The sequence below is a fragment of the Penaeus vannamei genome, chromosome 13 (assembly GCF_042767895.1).
Source record: "Penaeus vannamei isolate JL-2024 chromosome 13, ASM4276789v1, whole genome shotgun sequence".
Lineage (NCBI taxonomy): Eukaryota > Metazoa > Arthropoda > Malacostraca > Decapoda > Penaeidae > Penaeus > Penaeus vannamei.
This window is the reverse complement of record NC_091561.1, coordinates 34703991-34721490: the sequence shown is the minus strand read 5'-3', so window position 1 is coordinate 34721490 and position 17500 is coordinate 34703991. Positions and strand designations below refer to the sequence as shown.

General features: G+C 43.6%; 1 protein-coding gene across 1 annotated transcript in view; it reads right to left on the bottom strand.

Moving 5' to 3' along the window:
- Trpm (transient receptor potential cation channel, subfamily M) overlaps positions 1 to 17500 on the bottom strand; it is a 189886-nt gene that overhangs the window by 82767 nt on the left and 89619 nt on the right. Inside the window, exon 2 of the mRNA XM_070128588.1 lies at positions 6970 to 7013. Coding sequence (XP_069984689.1) covers positions 6970 to 6972 — 3 coding nt within the window. The 5' untranslated portion in view covers positions 6973 to 7013. The remainder of the gene's footprint in view (positions 1 to 6969; positions 7014 to 17500) is intronic.

The following is a 17500-nucleotide window of genomic DNA, read 5'->3' as shown; positions in this document are numbered from 1 at the left end:
GGGTCATAAAAAAAGAACATCATGGCCAGACGAAGAAAAAGAGAGAGAAAGAAATGATAACAGCGAGAATATGGCAGAATAAAAGGCAGCTTCCGGGGATCCCTGGTGACTTGTGAGGATGAGAAGGAGAACCGCTGGAACAAGAAATCTTAGATTTTGTTTTTTTTTCATATTATGGACTTTTCCAGCATATAATTTCCCTATATCACGAGCCAGTCATAAACCGCACACGATGTTAAACATGATAGGAAAAGTATATGAGTGTATGTCTACCTTATTTACGTGTCTTAAATCGTTTCATCTAGTCACTGCATTATTCTAAAAGGAACAAAAAAATGAAGGAAAATGCATAAACACACAGACATTTATCTACCAATCCAACTACATACTTGTCAACGTATTCAGCATGGAAAAATGCTATCAGAAATTTCACCATAAAAGTTAACTTTAGCACGAGACTGAATCGAAAATAACAACCTGCCGTAAATCACATCCAAGTTCCCAGTTCGTTCCCAGGATTCTTAATAACCGAAAGATTCCATAAATCCAAAACGTTCGGTATGAAAACAAAAAAAAACTTGGCAAGTCCATTCGAAAAGTCAACCTGTCTGGTTTTAGCATTTCGGTCCTAACAATCGGGCCATGTCTGTATGTCACCTGAACCTGCTATACACACTGTATGTTTGGGCGCTACTCATTCAAACATACGATAAACGAATTAAATGGAATAATAAATCAATAAAAACCAAGATACTCACCTTCTACAAGAAATAATGCAAACAAAAATCACGAGAAAAGTGACGAAAAAAAAACACAAACAGATGCCACCGAAAAAAGAAGTTGAAGCACTAATTTGGCAAGATCTTCGTGCACGTCGACGTCTGAGAAGCCAAAGACTTTCGACTTACACCAGCAATCAGAGGGAAAAGGCTTGTTTGAGCGGAGCAATCATCGCAGGATTGTGCAAGACGCAAGAAAGGAGGAAAATAGTTTTTCTTTCAGGAGAAACAAAAAAAGAAAAGGGGTTGGAGGACGAAGAGAAGGATAAGAAGGGAAAGGAGAATGTAATTAGAAGAATTAAAAGGAAGGGGAGAAAAATACTGAAAATAGGAAGAACGGAAGAAAATAACGGGACAAGATGAAGAGACAAGAACAGGAAGGGGGGAAAAGATAAGGAGGAAGACGAAGTGAAGATTACACTATCAACTAGATAATAAACGGGAAATACCACTGACCCAACGGTAATCCTAAGAGCCAGGCGTGAAGCAAACCGCCCAAGATTACATTCTTTACGAGGTCTCTTCCCATGGCTAAATCTGCAGTCAAATTGGGCGAATCCTAAACCTGACTCAGGGATGAAGCTACCCAGGACCCGCGTCAGCAAGCGCTTACGACAGCGCCACCGGTCAGCTGGCGTGGGGTGTCTGTGCTCTCAAATGAACACGGTGATCGCCCGATGCCCCCTCAAACAGACATGTTAATAGAGCAAGCCACGTGTTTGCAGCAAGCCACTAGGAGGTGTATGGATAAGTGCACGCCGCAAGGGCAGAGCATCTGAGTCAGCGGCTGCGGTGAGTCAGACAGGAGGCGGATCAATCGTACAACATCCCGCCAGTGTCGATGGCAGCAAGCGGTTAACTCAATGCACGTACCTTGCACATCCCGGCCGAGTAATTTCACGCTTTCCAGAACTTGACAATGACATCTGGTAATCCTCAGCCAATTAAACGAACGCGGTATTTTGGCCGGAATGTGAGAACCATATCTCTTGGGAAGGGAATCATGTAATTTTCTTCAAAATTCTAAAGCATTAAATGTTGAAAAGAAAAGAAAGTGAGGCAGGACTGCGCTTTTTTTTCTCTCTCTCTATTTCTCTCATGGGCCGTCCTTCACTCGGGATATCAAAAAGATTTTCCGACACGCTCTGACGCACACATGCAAATCACTCACATTCTCGGCGCTGCCTTAACGACCTGTCAGTTCCCGCGGACGGTACAAGAGCTTACCCACACGTCACGCGCCTTGTAAACGATCTAGACGAGGGGCAATATCTTGCTTTTCCATTAAGGGGAATCCGGGATTAGCACTCCTGAGTCCCGGGACGTCCTCACAGCGAGCCACTGGCTGGTGTTCGTCTCTAAATCCGGCACGAGTCACCCCCCCACCCACCCACCCCGCCAACATGGCCATGCGGCATGAAACCCGATGAGAGATTCCGGGAATAGAGTGGAGAAAAGGGGAATGAGGTGGAGGGTGGAACAAAGAAAACGGACTGATACATAACAAAAAGAGAGAGGGGAGGAAGAGACGAGAAAGGGAATCAAATATATACATACATACATACATATATATATATATATATATATATATATACATATATACATATATACATATATACATATATACATATATACATATATACATATATACATATATACATATATACATATATACATATATACATATATAAATATATACATATATACATATATACATATATACATATATACATATATACATATATACATATATACATATATACATATATACATATATACATACATACAAACATACAAACATACAAACATACAAACATACAAACATACATATGTGTACACACACACAAAGACACGCACACACACACACACACACACACACACACACACACACACACACACACACATATATATATATATATATATATATATATATATATATATATATATACATATATACACAAATATAAATATCATAGCTATACATACATATATACGCCCAAATAGAAAAACACACACACACACACACACACACACACAAACACACACACACACACACACACACACACATATATATATATATATATATATATATATATATATATATATATATATATATATATAATGAATCATATTTAATTAAGTTGTGGAAAAGCAAGGCCAATGCCGATTCCTCGCCCTTACGCCTGTGATCCACTCAACCGACGGTGCGTAAGCGATCCTCTAACAACTTCGGCGTCCGTGTTCGCGCGCTCATTCATACTGAACATGAGTAACGGCATAAACAGTTTAAGTGGTAGACGCTGGGCGAAACGACGCCCCCCCCCCCCCCCGACTATCTCTTCTAAATGGTTCCGTTTTATCTCGGGATCACTTCAAAGAATCTTGTATTCCGTGATCAAAATTCGTACTTTTACTCTTATTCGATTAAAACGTTATATAGAGCTTTCCATTTTGAAATCCGAAACCCATTTTTACATATCCAAATCGGATTTCACAAATCTACGGTTTACTGAACCCACACTTCACTACCATTCTCATACTAAACGGCTAGAGAGGCCAGCTCGCGTAGGCACAAAGGTTCTGCGTGATCATTTTATCTCGCCTGGAGAATTGGATTATCTATCTGTGTTATATTTTATATCCGTGGTATAATGCTGAAATGAAATAGCGCGATCCCTTACGAATTTGCCGACTCGTCATTCCTATCCATGGTACGTCTATCTCCTGCATCTCTGCTTCTCTCCGATGTTCTCTCGTGCCATCCCCAACCCACCTTCGTTTCTCTCCTCTTCTCCTATTCATTTTCTCCTCCTCTCCCTCTTTCTTACTTATTTTTCTTCCTCTTCCTCTTTTTCCTCCTCCTCCTGCTGCTGCTGCTCCCTCTCCTTTCCTATCCCCTACTCAATTATTCTTCATCCTCTCGTCCCTCTTTTCCTTACTCTACCTCTTCTTGCATTCGCCACCTCATACCCTCCACCTTCCTTTCCCTTTCATACTTCCCCCTACCCCTTCCCCCTCCCTATCCTCCATCATACCCTTTCCACACCCCTTCCCCCTCATACCTCCCCCCCCCTTTCTTTTCATACCATCCCTCCCCCTTCCCTTTCATACCCTCCTCCTCCCCTTTCGTACCCTCTTCCTCCCCTTCCATACCTACTCTCCCCTTTTCCTTTCTTATTCTCCCTCCTCCTTCCTCTGCATACCCTCCTTCGTCTTCCACCTTTATACCTCCCCCTCTTTTCTTTTTATATCTTCTCTCCTCCCCTTTCTCTTTCATACCCCCTCTCCCCTTTTCCTTTCATACCCTCCTTCCTCTTTCCCTTTCATACCCTCCTCCTCCCCTTCCCCCTTTCTCCCTCCTCCCGCCTAGGCCTTCTGTGAGATCACGTGACCTCGCCCAGACACTTCGAACACACCGCCTCCGCTTCGTCTTCCGACCTTTTGTCCTCCGCACAGCTGCTTCCTCTTCCTCCTCTTCCTCTTTCTCCTCTCTTCTCCTCTCCTTTCCACCCGCCTCTCCTCCTGGCTGAACATTTCCTCATTCTCTTCTTTCCTCCTTTTCATAAAATAGACCCACCGAAAAGAATCATAATGGCTTAACACAGAAGTAGGAAAAATAAGGCAGATGAGATTCACGAACACACAATCTCATGTAGGAAAAAAAAAATCATTCACTGTCCGGTTCTTTCGCTATAGGCCTAAACTTATCTCTTTTTTCCCCACTTCTAGTTAAACATTCACCCCCCACCCTCCACCTCCACTCATCCTACTCCACCATCTAATATTTTCCCACTCTTAAGGGCTCTCATGCACGAGGGCGGAACAAAGAAGGGGGGGATGGGCGTAGTGGGTGGAGGGGGGGATAGGGGAGGGAGAGGGCGGAGGAAGAGGAGGAGGGGAGAGGAGGGAGGGCTCGGAGGAAGGGAAGGGGGGTGGGAGGGGGATGAGGTAGAGGTGGAAGGGGGAAGAGGAGGGAAGGGAAGGAGGGGGGAAGAGGAGGGAAGGGGAGGGGGTGAAGGGGGGGAGGGAGGGGAAGGCACAAGATCACCGCACAACTTAACTAAGACAAAGAAGCACCATCGTAAGATCTTAATGGACAAAGTTCGCACGGAATTCTTCGCTCGACTTTTGGCTCTCACGCCCGCCAAGAAGGGGCTGGCGAAGCGATTTCACGGGAATTGGAAATGAGCGATTATGGTGATGGCGATGTTTGATGATCATGGTGGGGATGGTACTGCAGGAGGGAGTGGTGGTGGGGATGGTGACTCTTGGTGATAGCGGTGGTACTTAATGATGTTGATGATGATGATGATGATAATGATGATAACAACAATGACGATGGCGATGACGATAACGATGCTGCTGCTGCTACTGTGATGAATGACAATGATGATGATGATGATGATGATGATAACAATGACGATGGCGATGACGATAACGATGCTGCTGCTGCTTCTGTGATGAATGACAATGATGATGATGATGATGATGATGATAACAATGACAATGGCGATGACGATAACGATACTGCTGCTGCTGCTGTGATGAATGACAATGATTATAATGATGATGACGATGACGATGATGATAATGATGATGACGACGACGACGTTGCCGATGCCACCGACGACAACGATCATCATCACCATCAACATCACAAGGGAAATAATAATATGCGCGCACGAAGAAGACAAATTTCGTTCTCCTTAGCGTGTCACCGGCCATGTGTCGCACAGCGTCTAAAAACCGCTGGGAATACAAATGGCCCATTATAACGGTTCTCGGAATGGCACCGATGGCTTCCCAAAATTCTCGTCATGTCCGAGAAAATCTGTCGAATGAAAACGTCTGATTTCAAATAGAGGACCACGCAAACCTCCGAAGAATCATACAAAACTACCTACGTCAAGAAGTGAAAAGCTGTTTACTCTATAACAAATACGCGATGAAGTGACAGGCTGATTCAAAAGCAATACGAAACACGCCGCACACACCAAAACACGAAACCAAACACGTAAAAAAAATACCCACAAAGCGATCGTCAAGCACTCCACCCAACATTCTTCGTCCTCCTATCTATCCAATCCAACCCGCTGTCCTTTCCTTCCTATCCAAATGACTCCACCGCGTCGAAGGGACGGCGGCAGACCAGACCTATTAGAAGTTAAGTGATTCTTCAATTGCCCGGATGTCGTTACAGGTGAGTGGGTCCGCCTCCCCGTGGGCGTCCTCGGCAGGTACGGGCGAGGCGAACGGCCGACGGCGGCTCCATCATGTGCTAAGCCTCATATTTCCCTTGGGAGGTAGGAAGAAGTAAGAAGGAGAAAGGAGGATGAAGGAGGGAAGAGGAAGGATTAAAGAGGTCGGAGGAAGGAGGGAAGAGGAAGGAGCAAGGAGGGAAGAGGAAGGATTAAGGAGGGAAGAGGAAGGATTAAGGAGAAGGGAGGAGGGAAGAGGAAGGATTAAGGAGGAGGGAGGAGGGAAGAGGAAGGATTAAGGAGGAGGGAGGAGGGAAGAGGAAGGATTAAGGAGAAGGGAGGAGGGAAGAGCAAGGATTAAGGAGAAGGGAGGAGGGAAGAGCAAGGATTAAGTAGGGAAGAGCAAGGATTAAGGAGGGAAGAGGAAGGACTAAGGAGGAGGGAGGAAAGAGAGAAGAGGAAGGCTTCAGGAGGAGGGAGGAGGAAGGAGGAAGAAAGAGTAGAAAGGAGGAGGAAGGTGGGGAAGGAGTGTGAGGGAGATAGGGAGGGTGGGAGGATGAACGCAGGAGGCATGCAAGGGGGGGTAGGGGTATCATTAATCTTGTTTATAAATTTCTGGCGCTTAGATGAACAAGCAATTTATTACTATCATTCTCACGGCTTGGAGAGTGAATGGGAAAGAACACACTCGTCATCCTTGTCGCAGAGTCTCCCAATAGCAGATCACGAGTATCAGAACGATGAGCACAAAGACGCTGCAACAGAGAGACCAAAGTGATGTTGCACAAAGGGGTCATATGAAGGGACGGGGGGAAGGGGAGGTTAGAGGAGGGCTGAAAAGAGTCACGGAAAGGCCTTCGATACAAACTGCGATAAATCACGTATATAAGATACAAGAGGAATGGCTGAATCGTTAAGGGAAAATGGGCGAGGTCGAAAGAGTGAAAGCAAACAGCATATATCGAAGATCAAAACAAAAGCATTGCACTCACCATCTTTACGTATATGCACAGCCACTCTCTTCATCCTAGCTCATCTGTAAGAAAAAAAGAGAGGCGATCACTAACACTGTGGGGAAAGACATAGAATAAATAAAACATCATTTGCATTTTAACCCTGACCGTTGAGAAGACCGTTATTCAAAAACAAAAGTTTAGATCGAAAACAAGTGCACCAAATAACATTTTCTGGGAGATAAATAATATTCCCAAATGTTGCATTTTCTATTTGCATATCGTCTGTACGGCAATAGTTTATTCTCAGTTTACCTCGTTTAACACTTCGGCCCTATTCCCAAAGGTCAATTTCTTTATATGGCGTCTTTATACATCGAACAATATACATACATGCCCCTAATAACAAAAAAGGTCATACAATGCAAAACAAAAAAACACAACTGGAACACAAATCCAAGGCGCACATAAATACACAATAAATATACCAAAGCGCTTTACACACACCCAAAAATACCATCACAGCTCGAAACGAAAACGCGCTTCCAGACATTTCCCGCCGAAGCGCCAGACGCACAAAGACAAGCCGCAACCTCAAACCAAACGCCAGCTGATTCAACCGAGACCCAAGCCCGGCCCGCGTCCTCCCCGCCTACCCTTTGTCACGCTATTGATAAAATCATTCCCGCCGCCCGTCGTTCTGCGCCGGGCTCAATGGCACACTTATCTCTGTTCAAGCCACATGTTCCTCCTTTTGTCGGGGAAGCTAAATCTGGCTGTTCCGACGCCCGCGTGCAAGGGAGGAGACTTCTGGCCGCATCGGATTGGGCGGGAAGCCTCCGGATCAGGAATCACGGGCGGGATACGAGACGGGTGTTTCGCATTTCCGGTCGACTAGTGTGACGAAGTGTTTAAGATATATTTTTTTTAGCTATATTTAAGACTCATTTCCCCCCCTGATCGTTCGCTAAATTCACCCTCATCGTCTTTCCATCGCAAATATAGTGTGTATACTCCTTTAAACTATTTACCATTTACTGTTTAGTTCGATAAAACCCATTGATAATACCCACGAGAGCGTAGCATCCATGCAGCAGCTTAATCAATGGAAGCAATGAGATCCCTTTAATAGAAATCAAGAAGAGATACAATGTTAATTACGAACAATATCTGCAAATACAACACAGCCTGAGCCTCAGCCTGAGGATGTATATAGCAATGACGTTTAGATTTACGATATTATAAATGTCTCTCTGTCTGTCTTACTCTCTTCCTCTCTCTCTATATATATAATCGATTAATTATCATAAATCTTAAGTTGATATTTACTTTAATTCCCTATATTACAGTGAGTGTGTCTGCTTGCGTGCGTGTGCGTGTGTACGTGCATGTGCGTGTGCGTGTGCGTGTGTACGTGCGTGTGCGTGTGTACGTGCGTGTGTGTGTGTATGCGTGCGTGTGTACTTGCGTGTGAGTGCGTGTGCGCGTGCGTGCATGCGTGTGCCCACGTGTATAAACAAAACAAATCCTAACCAACAAATCTACGCATCAAAATTAATGCCAATCAAAACGCGTCCCCTCTCTGGAGCGATAAGGTCTTTGCCTCTGATCATAATCGGCAATCTGCACATACACTCAGGACTCTTCTTCTCATCTTCCTCTTCATATGCAAATCGCGGTTTCCGGCATTCGGGCGAAATATGCCTCGGGAATTCAGAAATTACTTTACGATTGTGCACTGCATACTTGGAGGGATTACTCTCTACATAAGAGAGAAAAAGAGAGAGCGAGAGAGGGAGAGGGATATAGATAGAGGGAGAGGGAGGGAGTATGAATGGGAGGGGGATGGAGAGGGAGAGGAAGAGGCCGGGTAGAGTCGATAGGTAGGTAGGTACGTCCGTACGTACATACGTATGTACGTAGGTAGGTAGGTATATAAGGAGGCAGGCAGAAAGAGAAAAAGTGACAGGGATGGAGAAAAGGAAAGAATGATGCATGCAGCGGCCATCAACAACCATAACAATGATAACAAGACAGAAAGATTAGAGAAGAACGGACGAAAAGAGAATAAAATGAATGTAATTAACAGAGAAGAGAGAAAAAAATAGAAAGAGAACGATGAGAAGAGAAAGCGAGAAGGCACTGAAAATAATAAAAGGGAGGCTCGCGTTTTACATAAACAAAAAGTGCAAAGGTAAAACTTACTTTTCAGCTGCAAGAAAAGATCTGGAGAGAAATCAATGAGGCTTCAGAAGAGTAAGCGTGTTTGAGAAACAATGAACACTGGGATAATCAAAACGGAAAAAAGAGGGATAGGAAAAAAATAGTAACAGGAATAGGAACTGAAATAGGAATTGGAGGACGAAGAGGAGGAAGAGGAAGAGGAAGAGAAGGAGGAGGAAGAGAAGGAAGAAGAAGAATAGAAACTAAAGAGGAGCAGTAAAAGAAAAGGAAGAGGAAGAGGAAGAGAAGGAGGAGGAAGAGAAGGAAGAAGAAGAATAGAAACTAAAGAGGAGCAGTAAAAGAAAAGGAAGGAGGAATAGCGCAAAACAATAACAGCGAAAATATATACATTATACACACACACACACACACACACACACACACACACACACACACACACACACACACACACACACACACACACACACACACACACACACACGCACACACACACACACACACACACACACACACACACACACACACACACACACACACACACACACACACACACACACATATATATATATATATATATATATATATATATATATATATATATATATACAAACAAGATTGCAATCACAAATGTTTCTTTATCAAAAACAGGACAATGACGCTGGAAATAGCTGCGGGTGAAGGAAAGGGAAGGGAGATAAAGCATGAGAAGAAAGAGAGAATAACAAAATTAAGGCGATGAGACTGTCCAGCTGGGATGACGAATCCGCAAAGTTAGACGAGTGGAAGAGGGAAGAGAGGGAGAACAGGATAAAAAAAATGGCAATAACAGGCTGCAGTGATGACACGCGAAAGAAGGGAAGTAAACAGAAAGAGAAATAAAATACAACTGCAACCATAATATGACAGAAGAGATGTAAAAGGACAAAGAGAAAGAAAAAAAAGAAAAAGAAAATTACAGTCACGACGGTGTAATTATTGCCGGCACAAAGACAAAGGGTAAAGGACAAGTAACAAAGAAAACGAAGAAAATAAAGAGTGCATATCTAAACACAAAAATTACCAAACAAATATATAAATCGCGCAGCCCCATAAAGAAAAGAGGAAAACAGCGATGCGATAGAAACTTTAAACGTTAGAAATATCTTGAGTTTTAAAACAAAAACAACAGCCCAAAAACAGTTTAAAAGTATAGAAAAAACATCAAGCAAGCGAAAAAAAAACATAAAACATAGAGAGCTTGTCCTTTTTCCCTCGCCACCCGGAAGGGAAAAAATCACCCCCTTTCCAATATTTCCCTTCTCCTTGCTTTATTCACATTGTCCTTCCTCCCCTAACCTTCCTCGACCCAGCCACTGCACCACAGAACCGCGACACAACCTGGAAAGTGATGCAGAAAGTGAGAGGAACGGAGGTGAAGATGAGAGGAAGTGGCGCGCGTAAGAGAAGAGAGAGAAAAAAATCACGGAGATAACAATTTCATTTTTCTTTTTTCTTTTTTGCATTGCGAGGAGATACCAAGCTGCCGGGGCATCTTCTGCGTCAATGGAGGGCTATCTATGCGATCTTGGCCGCTGCATTTTGCGAGCATAAACATCATTTTCCTCGCAATGTTTTATTATTACACTTAGCACCCCCACGATGAATGCCATTGCGATACGGGTGATACCATTCAATATTATTACTACACTACACACTCCCTTTCAGTAAAATCTGCTAATTAATCCAAATGTACAAGTCCCTTCCAATTGTCCTCATTAAGTGTGTCATTTGTAATTACAAGCGGCTCTCTTTTTCTCACTCGTTACAGTTAATTTTAAATGCTTAGAAAATGATTGCGATCAAGAGAAAACGAGAGAGAGAGAGAGAGAGAGAGAGAGAGACAGAGAGAGAGAGAGAGAGAGAGAGAGAGAGAGAGAGAGAGAGAGAGAGAGAGAGAGAGAGAGAGAGAGAGAGAGAGAGAGAAAGAGAGAAAGGGAGAAGGATAAAATGAGAGACAGAAACATAAAAAGACAGATATTGAGAGAGACCATGAACTAAATTGAAAAAAATATAACTCCCCCTTTCCCCCCAAAAAAATACAAAAATAAATAAATAAAACAAAACTATTGACCGGGCCATCCGAACTGACAAGCGCCATCCCTGTCACCGGGCAACGTGACCTCCGCCAGCTGCCTGACCCCCGATACCATGATCGCACACCATCATTTTTTTTCCAAACTTAATTGCTCTTTGCATAAGTAGCTTACGAAAACAGCAGCACTTCTTCCCTGATCACTCGCCTTCGTGCTCATGTCGAGGAATCAATAGTGCATTGTGATGCCCTTGAGAATAATGTAAAATTATATATGTATAATTTCTTGGTCAGTGTTATGCTTTATAAATTGCTCAAGGTAACTCTGTCGTAATATTACAAAATGAAAACGAACATCTACATCCTTCTTCATTTAGTGGGCAATTATATATACTAATAATTAATAATTAATGATAATTATGATTAAGATACCAATAACAACGATAATGATGATAATAATAGTAATAATAATAACAATAACTATAACTATAACAATAACACAAACAATAATAATAATAATAACAGCAAGAATAATGACATTAACAATAACAATAATAGTAATAACGATATAATAGCAATAATGATACCTATCATAGTTATTATTATCATAACTCTAATTATAATTATGCTCATAACTGATTATAAATACCATCATAATATAATTATAATCATCATTCCAACTAAAATCATAGCAGTAACAACAACAACAATCACAAAGAAAATCAACAACAATATTCCAGACGCCCTGCACACAACCCCTCGTCCTCAACTGAACCCGGCAACCACCACCACCCCTGACCTCCCGTACGCCGCCGAGCCGGTGGGAGTCCCAGCGAAGAATGTGTAGTGAATCAAGCAACCTTTTATTGTTTTCCGCTTCATTCCATCATCGGGGGGGGGGGGGGGGTGCTCGGGAACCCGCACAGCTGACTAACGTGTTTTCCTGTTCTGCCGAAGAACACTCTGCTGGTGTTTATCTTGCTCTGCGGGACTGTTCGCCGCTGAATGAATGCTCTCTTTTCTAACTTCTTTTTTCTATAATACATTTAGATGAAACATTTCTTTTTACATTTGTATTTTATATTCACTTTTTAAAAATCAATTTGTAGCTTAAAGATTAGAAATCATATATGAAATATTCCTTTTTTTTCCTTTTGTGTCTCGCCGATATTCAACCTTCGGGAAAAGAGCGTGTTTTTCTGACGCTAATGAGAGCTGTCAGTTGCCACAGGCCTGTTTACTCGGTCGAGATGGGGCTGCCTATCCTAAAAGAATGAAGAGAGGAAAGGAAAAGGAGAAAGAAAATATGTTGGTTTAAATAAACAGGAAAAATCTTGACAATCGTTCGTTCGTCCGTGCGCGCTGCTTGATTTTTTTCTCCGAGTTTAAAAGTTTGTTTGAGTTTGAGTGTGAGTAACTGTGGCTGTGACTGTGAGTGGGGCACGCTTGCATATGTGCGTGCATGCCTGTTTTTCCCAATAAATGTGCATGTCTGTGTGCGTGCGTGAATGCGCATGCTAATGCACCTGTATGATTCCTTTGCATGCAACGTAGAAGTTAACAATACTTTCAGTGTGAAAAAAGCTATAATCACGGCTCTTCCCAACGCTCTTCCCCGCCTGCCTTCCTATCCTCCCCGTCTCCGCACATCAACCCTACAATGCCCTGAGAAAAGGCTGTCCAGCCCTCCTTCCATCCCGCCGCCCCCGCCCTCGCCTCGTGAGAGCCATTGTGTTGGCGCTGATGTAGGGGGGATTTTTGACCCTGGCTGGTATCCGCAGGTCCGTGTGGGTGGGCGGCTTTGTTCGCTCTCGAATTCTCATGTGCTATCCTTTGTGGGTGTGTTTAATTTACGAACATTCAAGTTTTGGCAAGCCATTATAATTTATCTTTTTTGAATAACCTGAATTATCAATGCTATATATTTTATCTTTCACGTCATATCGTTAAAAAGCCCGTACTTAGTTCTAAATGTGTAAGCAAGCCAAAAAAAAGTTAAATGGTCACAGCTGGAAATGGTTGTCATGCAGTCTCTCCACCACCCATAGCTCCCCCGTTCACCTACTAGCCCTTACACCTTTTTGTTCAACCGGTGGTGGATGTCCTCAGTCCCAGCAATTCCTACATTACCTAAGTCAACCGATTAACCTTATGATCCTTCCCTTTCATACGCTGCTTCATCCCAATCCAAAAGGTCGACGGAGTGGCCTCCTCGAACAGGCCGATTTCTCCTCGAGTTCCGTAAAAACGTGCGACCGTTGCCAGGCCTCCCATCACCACCACCGCCGCCGTCTCCGCTCCGTCCGCGGGGATCTTCTGCTGTTGTCAAGACGGCCTCGGGTCGACATTAAATCCCCAGTGAGTTTAGAACAAAAAGCAGCAACATCGAGCAAACGAATAAAAGACTTGGAGACAATGCACAGTTGTTTTTGTCTCGTAAAGAAATGTCAAATGTCTACGATCTGTCTGTCCAATGTACCGGTGATGCTTCGGTGTTTAACAGACATCCACCCAGAGTGAACCCTAAAGAGTATTATTCAAGAAGAAAATAAAGCGAAAAAAATGCTTACTCGTGAAACACTGAAACCCGCATCAGCAAAAGCAGCGCAGTCATTTCCGAATGAGGAAAGATATGTACTCGGTACATAAAAAATCCGCCTGGATACCCTCACCGGGAGAGAGCGAGGGAGACTTCAGCCGAGAAGTACATGGGCGGCCGGGAAGCGAGGCGGGCAGGGGGGGAAACCCAGGCCATACCACGTCAGGAAATAACCGGCTGAAGCTGGTAGTGTCGAGATCGCGGGGAAAATCTATACGTTAAACTCTACCGGCCTGCGCAACTGTAGCCTCTACTCGGCCCCGCACCGCGAGATGCAAATGATCATAATGCCAGAGAGCAATCCATTACTCTCGCAAAATAAGGGGAGCGTGCCACGGGGGCCGGCGGGAGATGGCGGGGGCGCAGGTGACGAGGAAATGCGTCTCGAAATCAATCTCAGGTAGCTGCATCAAGCCCACGCTCTTCTGACATTCTTCCAAGATTATTACGGGAATTTTTTTCTCTCTCAGTACAGTTCCTTTCATAAAAGTATCTATTCTACACACATGCGTTCGCACGCACACACACGCACACGCACACGCACACGCACACGCACACGCACACGCACACGCACACGCACACGCACACGCACACACACACACACACACACAAAAGAAGTTAAAAACTGTCCAGCCAGTAAGTATCTGGAAAAGATGCCTGACGAGGGAAAAATCGTCGGATTTTATCGACGTCACTAATGACTACAACAATAAGCAATCAGATTCCATGTTGCGCAATTCAGCACAGCTTATCAGTTACCAAGTAGTTTCGAAATCCTGATAAAAATGCAAACGCTTGTCCTAATTCCGTCCGAAGTTTGACAGCCGTCCAACATGTCAAAGGAAAGAAAAGAGAATGCAAGTGGTTTCAAGAATTTAAATTTCAGGAACGGAACACGCAACGGCTTTTCCGCGCGCCAACTTGCCAAAACAAAAACAAAGAAAAAAAGTAAAAACCAGCTTTTCATATAACGCAATGTATAGAGATTTTAACACGTCTTTTAATTACAAAAAATAATTCCAGGAAGAGAGACCGATAATACTAATCACAGCATACGCATGAAATAAAATCTATATCCAGATTCAGACGCAATCACTGGTTAAAAGGCAAATAACCAAAGAACCGCCACAAAACAAAGCTCTCTCTGCGCAGAAAAAAGAGAGAAAGGGTGGGGAGACCGGGAGCAAGGAAAAGAGAAGACAGAGAGAAAGCGAGAGTGATAGAGAGAGAAAGCGAGAGTGATAGAGAGAGAGAGCGAGAGTGATAGAAAGAGAGAGAGCGAGAGTGATAGAGAGAGAGAGCGAGAGTGATAGAGAGAGAGAGCGAGAATGATAGAGAGAGAGAGCGAGAATGATAGAGAAAGAGAGTGATATATATATAGAGAGAGCGAGAGTGATAGAGAGAGAGAGAGAGAGCGAGAGTGATAGAGAGGGAGAGAGAGAGCGAGAGTGATAGAGAGAGAGAGAGAGAGCGAGAGTGATAGAGAGAGAGAGAGAGAGCGAGAGTGATAGAGAGAGAGAGAGAGAGCGAGAGTGATTGAGAGAGAGAGCGAGAGTGATATATATAGAGAGAGCGAGAGTGATATATAAATATATATATATATATATATATATATATATATATATATATATATATATATATATATATATATATATATATATAGGGTGGAGAGAGAGAGAGAGAGAGAGAGAGAGAGAGAGAGAGAGAGAGAGAGAGAGAGAGAGAGAGAGAGAGAGAGAGAGAGAGAGAGAGAGAGAGAGAGAGAGAGAGAGAGAGGGAGAGGGAGGGGGAGGGGGATGCGGCGAAAACAGTCCATCAGAACATCCGAAAGAGCTTGTCAGAGGAACCCTTTCACAAAAAACGAGGGGAGCGGAGGAGAGGATGGAAGGAGGGGGAGGAGAGGTAGGAGAAGGAGGGGGAGGAGAGGGGGGAGAAGGAGGGGGAGGAGAGGGGAGAAGGAAGGGGAGGAGGAGAGGGGGATGGAGGGGGAGGAGAGGGGAGGGGATGGAGGGGGAGGAGAGGAAGGGGATGAGGGAGGAACTGAGGGGATGGAGGGGGAGGAGAGTAGGAGAGAGAGGGGGAGGGGGGGGAAGGAAAGGAGGGAGGGGGGAAGGAGGGGGAGGAGAGGAGGGGAGGGGGAAGGAGGGGAAGGAGGATAATAGGGAGGGGGTGGAGAGGAGAGGAAGGAGGGGGAGGAGAGGAGGGGGAAGAGAGAAGGGGAAGGAGGGAGGAAGGTTACAATACGCCGATATTAAAGCCTTCCTCAAACAACCACTCCCATTCTCTCAACCCTGGGCCTTCCGTCTCGGAGACTATGGGGGGGGGGGGTACACAGAGGAGGACTCGTGATACCGAATTGTCTCTCTGTCTCTATTTTCCCTCTTTACTTTCTTTTTATTTTTATCTTCTTTTTTACTTTCTGATCTGGGTTGAAAACTTTATCACTGATCCCTCCTTCTCTTTTTCTAATTTTCCTGGTCTGTTTCTTTTTTTCTCCCCCACCCTCTCTCTCTCTCTCTCTCTCTCTCTCTCTCTCTCTCTCTCTCTCTCTGATATTACTCTGAAATTACTTTGAGGGGGACTCTCACTTCATTCATCCTCCCTCTCCCCCTCTCACTCCCGCTCCCTCTATCTATCTCCCTCCTTCCTTTTCTCATTTTGCCACAAACACACTCCTTATTGTGGAAAGTAAATTTAGGGAAAGGAAAGAACGGACAAGAGAGCTCAGAGAAGGAACAATTAGGCGAAGGAAAGGACTGAGAAGAAATGGTAAATGATGTAAATACAGGAAAAGCAATAATCGATGAACAACAGGATGGCGAAGATAAGGAGGAGATGCGAGGAGGAGAGAGAGAGAGAGAGAGAGAGAGAGAGAGAGAGAGAGAGAGAGAGAGAGAGAGAGAGAGAGAGAGAGAGAGAGAGAGAGAGAGAGAGAGAGAGAGAGAGAGAGAGAGAGAGAGAGAGAGAGAGACATAGAGAGACATAGAAAGAGAGAGCGAAAGACATTTCCGCAAAAAAGACAGAGAGAGAAATCTAGACAGACAGAGACAGAGACACGTAGACAAAATACAAATACTGTAATAAACTCATAAAGTACAAAACCCTTCTATTACCATTAATCAACGAAATTATCAAAATGTATCTCCAGTACCACACCATTAATATCCATATCAGCATGATCGCAATTATGATCATTAACAACAGCAACGTCATAACCCCTATCATTACAGTAATTACGATCATTATTACCGTAACGAATATGCTAAAATATCCAACAAAAGGGAAAAAAAACTCATAATAAAACCATTGACTTAAAAGAAAGTAAGTTATCAACAATACCGATTAATATTTACCAGCAACACACGGCTTCCCAGTTTGTTAGTCCTAAGGCACCATAACAGGCCATTTCTATTTCCATTTTTGAGTGAGATGTAATTAGATATCGTTGAGCTTGGCTTCCCGGAACACCATTTGTTAAGTCTAAAGCGAGGAATGTTATCTGTTACTGTTATCTTTATAGTACGTGTTCTTTCCCATTAAAGTTGTAGTTGCTTTTCAATTGGCATGGGCACTCAATGCTATCGCTAACACAGCTTCCGTTAATATTAATGGTATAAATATTTAGCTGTTATTATGTTACAGACATTATCATAACCATCAGCAATACAATAACCCAAATATGTTAATATTTTCTATATTTTTACTATATTTTAGTT